Here is an 8740-nt window from a genome sequence, read left to right on the forward strand (position 1 = left end):
AGCTCAACGCCTGGCCCTCAGCACCATCTATAAAGATGACAGGCAAATCTCCTCTTTCACAAGAGGATGCTATGGGTCGGAATCAACGCGATGCCCCCAAACAGAAACAAGAGAAGGCTACAGAACTGGAACCATCAAGTGCTGGTGCAGGCAGGGGCAGCCATGCCAACGTGCTCAGCGAGCGCGCGGCGTCAAGTTGCATATGATAGAGGTCCAATTTTAGATAGGTGGGGGCAAGGAGGGGCTGCCATTGTATTGCAATGACTGCAGATGCATTTGAGAAAATGTATAAAGAAGGGAAGGGGGCCTAAGACCCGCCTTATGCCAGAGACAAACATACACGCTTAATGAATTAGACTCTTGACGTGGAAATCCAAACTTAAAATAGTATAGGTCGGTAGGTAGGTAGTATGGATGCACAGACAGATATTTGAAGAGTACTTGAGTGTGCCCTGATAGCATAGTGCATTATGTATTGGGCTGCTAACAACAAGGTCAGTGCTTCAAATCCCCCAGGTGCTCCTCAGAAGAAAAATGAGGGTTTCTGTTCCTATCGAGATTTACAACCCCAGAAACCTACAGGGTCTGTTCTCCTCAGTCCTATAGGGTTGCTACGAGTCAGCATTGACTTGCTGGCAGCGGGTTTTTTTATGTGTGTACATGTATGCATACACATCTACATATGGAGCCCTGGTGATGCTGGGGGCAAGGTATTGAGCCACTAACCTCAAGATCAGGGGTTCAAACCCACTACCACTCCTCTAGAGAAAGATGAGGTTGCTCCCATAAAGATGAATAACTTCAGAAACCTTACACAAGGTGGCTGTGAGCTGTAATCAACTCAGTGGCAATGGATTTGAGTGGTCTGGAGCTATATATATAACCAACATCAATATCTATAAACACCTTCGTAAGCCAGACACCCAGAGGCCTGAATGCAGCATATGAGAACATACCAAGTAAAACATGTGTCTGTTTAAAAACATCGTAGCCAAAATTGGAAGGGAAAAAAAGGAGAGGCAATTGTAAGCAAATATTTGAGCACACCGTATTGGAACATAAGCAACCCTGGTAGCACGTGGGTAAAGCTTTGGGGGTATTAACTACAAGGTTGGGAGTTCAAACCCACCAGCCACTGCATGGCAAAAAGATGAGGCTCTCAGCTCTGCAAAGATTAACCATCCTGGAAACTCTAGGAAGCGATTCTATCTACTCTGTCCTACTGGGGGAATCGGAATCCACTCCACAGCAGTGAGACAGGAAGAGACAGACAAGCCTCTTTATTTGTCTGGGTGTTTTTCGTTTTGGGTGGTTGTGGTGTTTTAATTTATAAGAATGCATCTTACAATCAATATAAGAAGAAAAGGCCCTCCCAGGAGGCCGAAGACAGAAATGGTGCTATGACAACAATGGCTGGTTCATGAAAACAAATGTACCCACTCCCCTTAGCTTATTTGCATTGGCCACAGCACACAGTTAAGACTTAGTTTAAATCTGGATCCCAAATTGTTACTTCAATTACCTTTTCACAGATTATATTATAATACAACTTTTTTTTAAGTTGTATACATAAAAGTTGCCCACTTGGCTCAAACCTGACAGTGTAATTGAAGACCGTAGAATGGCCAAGCCCTTGCAATTGGTATGCCTTTCAAAGCTAGGAGAGGCTGCTGTACCAGGGCCTGTGTTCTGAAGAGCTGTCACTCAGCTGGCAAACATCTGTCAGAGATTTCCTATTCATGTGGTGAGATGCAATTTTTTTTTAGCCTATTTTTTCCCCTCTGGATTTATGGTGCCTTTTCAAGATGGTAGGGGGTAGAGAAACTGCGTAACTTCCAATTATATAAACTGCAGTTAAGAAGAAAAGCAATGAGCAAAGTGGAAAATGTAGGCAAAACCTTGGTATTCTTTGAACTGTCTCAAAATAAAACTGTCAAAGCTAAGGATGCTTTGAGTGTTCCAGACAGGAGTCTGAGTGTTGATGACCCAGTAATCTAGGGTAGCACAGGCCCACGCGTCCTTACTTACCAAGCTGGGGTGAACGTTGTCACCATCTCTGTCAGGGATGGTACGTGTGTAAAGAGGCTTTGGTTCAGTAGGAAGGTGGTGTGGGCTTGGGAGAGAGACAGGCACCAGCCGGACCTAGAAGCACGGACTCTGGTTTGTATATGAAAATGACAGCAAAGATCCAAGACCAGCTCAGTCCATTTTGAAGATGAAGGATGTTGGGAGACTGACCCCACCACCTGTCAACGTCTTTGCACAGGGAAGGACAAAGCAGTGCCTAAAGCAGATAGCCTGGAAATCCACCCAGGAGTATGAGGAGGCTTGATCTATGGTGGAGAACGCAGCAGGGGGGGTGGGGGGAGATGAGCCACGTGGTAAAGGATGATGGAGCCCCTGTTTATCAATATAGGAAAAAAATAAACCAAAACGTTGAATTCCTACATTTCGACACAATACACTTATCAATTCCAGACAGAATAGTGAAAAGCAGATTTTAAAACCTTTGCAGGAACATATGGGGACAGATATTGACTGACTTCACTTACTTCACAGTAGGTCCAAATTGCTTCACCAAGAAACAAAATGTCCAAACCGCAAAGGGAAAAGCACAAAGTTGATTACACTCAAATGAAAGCCTGGTGTTCATCAAATGACATAAAACCACAGACTGCTTACACCTGGAACCAGCCAACGAAACGAGAGGGGGCTTCAAAAAGCTCGTGGAAGCATTTCATTATCTTTTCATCCCATCTTTCCACAAACTTTTTGAAGCACCCCTTCCCCATACAATGAATGTCCCTGATTCCTTTTTTTTTTTAATAAAGTAAAAAAATTTAGGTAATGGACCAACGATAGGAAAAGTCAAAGAAAAGCAAACTTGAATGGCAACTGTATGCTCAGCCTCGTGTGGGGTAAGGTCGCTTCCAGTCAATTAGCAACAAATGATAGCACGTGGACGGAGGGAATTCTTTTCAGACTGACATTTGAAAGGTCAGTGTCCCTGCTTTGAAGGGCAGTCTGACCATATCTGGTCACGTTGTATCTACCTTACAGAGACTGGGCGAGGAAAGCAAAGCACGCCGACGATTGTTGTTAAAAGCACTGTTCTCCTCATGGAGGCAGAGGAGGAGCTCGGAATCTGACGGTAGCTGCCAGGGTAGGAAGGCAGGCACGTTGTTTGGGAAGCGCTGAGTTCCTGCTAACGGAGGTGGAAAGTTGGCAGCAGCTATGGACGCTGGCTGGGGAACATGATTGGTAACCGGTGTCACTGATTGGTAACGTGAAAATGTTGAATTGGCAAATGTTGTGTTATCTGAAGTGATGTTTACAACCATCAGAAAGGTGCATTGTTTGTAATAGCAAAAGAGCACTGGAAACAACTTAAAATGTCTATCAACAGGAAAATTAATAGATAAGTTATGCAATGTGTTTATAAATGGGATCCTATTCGGTAATGAAAGTGGATTGCCTAGCGCATTCATCAAATAAGGGTGAATCACGTAAATTCAAGGTTGAGCAAGCTGCTGAGGAGTATATACAGTATCATCTAGAGGCTTTTTGTTGTTGCTTTAAAGCTTAAATAACACATTGAAATATGAAGCTTTGGGATACGATCATATGTAGTTCAGGTATCAAGGCAAACATCAAAGGCAGGCCTCGGCCCCTCTGGGGAGGTGAGAAGACAGTGGGCAGCGATCTCACAGTGAGCTTTGGAAACTCCAGCATATAATTAATTACACATTTCTTAAAGTATGCATTATTCTCTAAACTGAATCCCATTCTAATTTTTAAAAGAAAATTAAATGGAAGTTCTTAGCACCGTACTCAAGGCTCCTAGGTGGTACAAGGCGTGCGCACTCCAATGCTAAACTGAAGGTGTGGCCACTAAACTAAGCCCAGCAGTGCTGTGGGGGCAAGACCGGGTGATCGGCTTCAGTAAACATGACAGCCCAGAAAACCTGACAGGGGCTTCTCTTCAAGTGCACCTGGACTCCCCACAGTCAGAGTCGACTCCGAGGCTCCCGACAACATGCACAGGAATCAAACACTCACTCACTGCCCTCGAGTTGATGCCAACTCCTGAGTCTGCCCCTCTGAGGTTCCCAGAATGAAACTGTTTACCGGAGCAGAAAGCCCCATCCTTCTCTCGGTACATACCTTGTGGATGGCAGCCCAGTGTGTAACCAGGGCTCCCAAGGTCATCAAAGAGGTGGAAAGACAGTTGCCTTGACATGTCTTTGACTTGCAGCACGTAAGCGGGTTGTTGTAGAACTGCCCTCTGTGGCTGGTGTCTAGAAGCCGATCGGCAGGCATTTCTCCCACGGCACCTCTGGGTGGGCGTGAACCTCCTTTCCGTTAGCAGCCGAGCGCTAACCGCCTACTCTCTTGCCTTTAGGCCAGGCGTGTGCTCAGTGTTTTCTGTTCTCTCCTGCTGCAGATGAAAACTGCCAGGACAAGTACTACAACTGCAACGTGGTGGTGCAAGCGCGGCTCTGCGTCTACAACTACTACAAGACGGCCTGCTGTGCCTCCTGCACTCGCGTGGCCAACAGGCACCCGGGGTACCTGGGCGGCAGATAACACCCCGGGCAGCGCCGCGCCGCCTGCCGTGCCCAGAGCTGTGCGCAGTAGCACTGGCAGGTCGCCGTTCCACCAGGCGCTGCCTGGCCCGGGACACCCCCAAGCCTCACTAATCACCACCACCACCCCCCACCCCGCCTTCAGTAAAGTGTGACCCCTGGCTCTTAGGAGCTCCAAGACCAGGGCTGGCCCTGCGGGCATCCCCGCGGACTGATGCGCTGTCTCCCGGAGAGGCGATCTTGGAAACCCAAGCAATGGGCGGGGCGTGCAGCCCAGCCACGGTGCCCAGGTGGCACTTGGATCACCTGCGGGACGTTGCCTCCGCCGATCCTCCAGGGGCGCTAGCAGCACGGTGCCCTAGGCAGCGCCCCCACCTCGGAGCCTCACTAATCCCTGCTGCCCTGTTACTTGGGCCCCACTGTGCCTACTTCCATTATCAAAGACTAGACTGATGGCCTGACTAGCTCACCTTGACGTAGCCAAGATAGGATAGTGCTTGATGGTTCAGCAGGTGTTACGAAGGGTATTCAAAAAAACTTGGTGGAAAGATTCCACTATCTCTTCATTCCATTTCCCCCCACAAACTTTTGGAAGCCCCCCTATGCTTTCCCCCAAAATGAGCCCTGGTGGCATAGTGGGTGAAAGTTGAGCTCCTAAGCACAAGGTCAGCAGTTCAAAACCACCAGAAAGATGAGACTGTCGACTGCTATAAAGTGTTACAATTCTGGAAGCCCCCAGGGACAGTTCCCCTATGCCCGGCAGAAGTCAGCTTCAACCCCAAGGCAGTGAGTTTAGGCTGGTTTATGTGCCCGGCAGCAGCGCCTGGATAGCCAGAGAGGCAGGGGGTGAATCATGACTCCCATTTCACTGACAAGGAAGCAAAACAACATAGGTAACTGCTCTGCCGGTAATCACCTGGCAGGTGTGTTCAGTGGCCCAGCTGAGTTCCCCAGCCAGTCACCTGAACGTGGAAGCCCAGAGAACTGCCCTCCTTCACTAATGGCCCCTCCACCAGGACCCAGTAGCAGCCTGACCAAGGGCTTGGTCTGCTGGGCACAGGCTGGGAGGAGGAGAGCCGTTTCCCTTTGACTCTGTCGTCCCCCGAGTGGTCCAATCCCCCTCCCCAGCCTCCAGCTGCCAGTTTTATTTCACCTTCTCAGAGTTACGGAGCCAAATTACAGGCCCTGCTTCGGCTTGAGTTATGCTCCGTCCTCAAGGAACTGTTCCATGACACAAAGCCACCGGGCCTTGTAACGTGATTGCCAGGAATTCTGTCCCAGTCCCATGGGATCTTTGCCTCCCTCGATACAGCAGGGCCCCTATGGCCCAGGCACCGGTGTATCCCGGACACTGTGCCCCCCCCCCATGCCTTCTCCCAGGGGCTGCCCAGTGGGGAGCCAAGCCCACCCACCCAGGAAAACCCTTTGCTCTTTCCACTTTGATTTCTGGATATGGCTCACGGTCTTGTGTCTGCTTTTCCCCTATGACCACCCTCCAGACCCTGCCCACCCCCCTAGAATGCGGCTGCCTGAGAGGAGCCGGGCGGGCACTAGTGGGCACAGCGGCAGAGCCTTCTTTCGTTCGCTTCACCAACTCTAGTCCCAGAAGTCTCAGGACAGAAGGGCATACTGAGAGGGGGCCAGCTGAAAAATCCATTAAAAGAATAAATATCTATATGTATTTTATATACTTTATACCCATAAATATCTTTACACACATGTATGTAGATGGGAGAAAGATGAGGCTTTCTGTTCTCACAAGGAGTGAGCCCGTCTCAGACCCTCACCGGAGCAGTTCTACCCTGTCCCCTGGAGTCACCAGGGGTCGGCACCAGCTGGATGACAGCGAACCTTTTTTGGATGTGTGTGTCCGTCTGTACACCACCCCCCAAATCAAACTCGCTGCCGCGCAGTCAGCTCTGACTCTCAGCCGCTGAAAATCAAAGCTCTGACTCTCAGCCGCCCTGTGTACAACAGGGCTTGGCAGAGTTCGAGGGGAAATGGGATGGAAAGATAATGGAATTGCTCCAGGAACTCTTGGCGCCCCCTCCAAGAGGTGTGTGTCCATGTGTGTGTAAATGCTTGTGGGGAGATTCCATTATCTTGCCGCTCCGTTATCTTTCCATTCCATTTTTCCTCGAACGTTGCACAGCCCCCTCATATACACGAAGGCTTGCGGCACTCACTGCTGAAAATCAAAGAAACCCGCCTCCAGGGTGGATCACAGCTCAGCATAAAGAGCAAGTCCTCACCGCTGGACCAATAAGCAGCATCACAGTTCGTGAAGAAAACGTTGACATGGTCAAGGATTTCTTTTCCTTGGATCTCCAACACCACCCGTGGAAGCTGCAGTCAGGAACTCAAAGGACTTACTGCAGTGGGAACCTCTGGTCAGGATTTAAAATTTTTTTTAAAAAGACAAAAACCTTTTAAGCCAAGACATCACTTTGAAGGCAAGACGAGTAAAAGGCACCTGACCCAAGCCAGGTGATTGACTCGCGGTTTGCATGTGGAAGCTGGACGTGGAATGAGGACGATGGAGGAAGCGAAGTCACTGCGTTACGGTGTTGGCCAAGAGTAGGGAGTATGTCACGGGCCGCCAGAAGAACAGACATACAGCCCGGGGATGCTCCTTAGAAGAGACGGGGAGACTCCAGCTCACGGACTTGGGACACATTACCAGGAGAGACCCGTCCTGGGAGAAGCACTCCGTGCTTTATAAAGGAGCAGGTCAGGGAAAGAGGAAAGACGCTCGAGGGGCGGAGCGACAGGGTGGCTGAGCGCCGGGCTCTGAGGTGGCGGGGCCTGTGAGGACGAAGCAGAACTGGGGATCTTCCCATTCTGTAGCAGCATGCTGACGGGCCCACCTGACAGCACCTAGCAGCAACAGAGGCGTCCGTAACAGGTGAAACAAAGTGTCGGTTCACAGGAAGTATATTATTTAGTGTCGTGGTCCCAGGCATTTTGCCAGGTGAAGAAAGTCCTATTGTTGTCACAAATGACCGCTGAGTGGGCCCTCAGCTCATCGTATCCCCGGGCACAGTGGAGTGGCCTGGGCCAAGGCCACAAGCAGTTTCTGATCAGATCACGGGGCTTTCAGGGGCTGCTTTTCAGCCGTAGACCACCAGGCTTCTCTTCCTAGTCTGTCTGCGTTGCGGAGCTCCGGTTAAACCTGTCTGACATCCTAGCAAAGCACAAGCCTCCAATGACGGGTGACTGTGCATGAGGTTCACTGGCCAGGAATCAAACCCAGGTCTCCTGCGTGAAAGGCAAGAATTCCACCACTGAGCCACCGGGGCCTATATTCTTCAGTCTCTCCCGTGAGCTCATGAACCGGAAGATGTGTTATGTGAGTAGATGAACAGTTGCCACCTTGGCCCTTCCAGCTTCTCTTCCTGGAGACCCCGGGCCACCAGCTCCCAAAAGCAGCCCTACCACTCCCCGTTCTCCCATAACCCTGGGCAAAAAGCTGCTGGCAGAGGCCCGGGGCCCCATGAGGACTGGGTAGAAAGAGACCAGACACGTCAAATCTACTGCCCGCTCTCCCCCCACCTGCCTGCCTTTGCTACTTGTTGGGGTGAGTTTTTTTCTTGTGTGCCCCTGCACTTCTTGGCTCCTGCTGAACACACCAGTCGCTTAGATGATACTGGGTTTGGGTTTGGTTTGATTTTGACGTGCTGGAAGGCGGGCCAGGAGCAACAGGTGGAAGCACCAGAAAGAGCCCAATTTCAGCTTGAGTCAAAGGTTTCGTTCCAGCTATCCAGATACCCACTGGCGGCGGCGGCAGCAGTCTCCATCCATAAAGGCATCCGTGAACATCCTAGACCCCTCCAACTCGTGGGTTCTCGTGGCTGGTCTCTCCCAAATGCTACCCAACATTTCTCTAACTACAAGACAATATTCTACCCCGTGAGCATGACCACCTGGAAAACAAACCAACCCACTGCCGGCGAGTCTGTTTTAACTCATAGCAATGCTGTAAAACAGAATCGAACGTTCCTATAGGGTTTCCATACTGCATTGGACTGCTAACAGCAAGGTCAGCAGTTCGAAACCACCAGCTACTCCATGGGAGAGAGACGAGGCTTAGTACCCCTGTGAAGAGTTAGTCTTGGAAACTCCCTAGGGCCGTTCTACCCTGGCCTACAAGGTCG

At 50.1% G+C, this 8740-nt stretch overlaps 1 protein-coding gene across 1 annotated transcript in view; it reads left to right on the top strand.

Annotated features, from left to right (window-relative positions):
- Positions 1–5219, top strand: part of THSD4 (thrombospondin type 1 domain containing 4) — a 721258-nt gene extending 716039 nt beyond the window's left edge. The window contains exon 15 of the mRNA XM_045285660.1: positions 4445–5219. Within this exon, the coding sequence (XP_045141595.1) occupies positions 4445–4587 (143 nt within the window). The 3' untranslated portion in view covers positions 4588–5219. The remainder of the gene's footprint in view (positions 1–4444) is intronic.
- Positions 5220–8740: the final 3521 nt, after the last annotated feature.

This window comes from Echinops telfairi, unplaced genomic scaffold (genome assembly GCF_000313985.2).
Source record: "Echinops telfairi isolate 266 unplaced genomic scaffold, ASM31398v2 ScPeMD7_7475;HRSCAF=8513, whole genome shotgun sequence".
In the NCBI taxonomy this organism is placed as follows: Eukaryota; Metazoa; Chordata; class Mammalia; order Afrosoricida; family Tenrecidae; genus Echinops; species Echinops telfairi.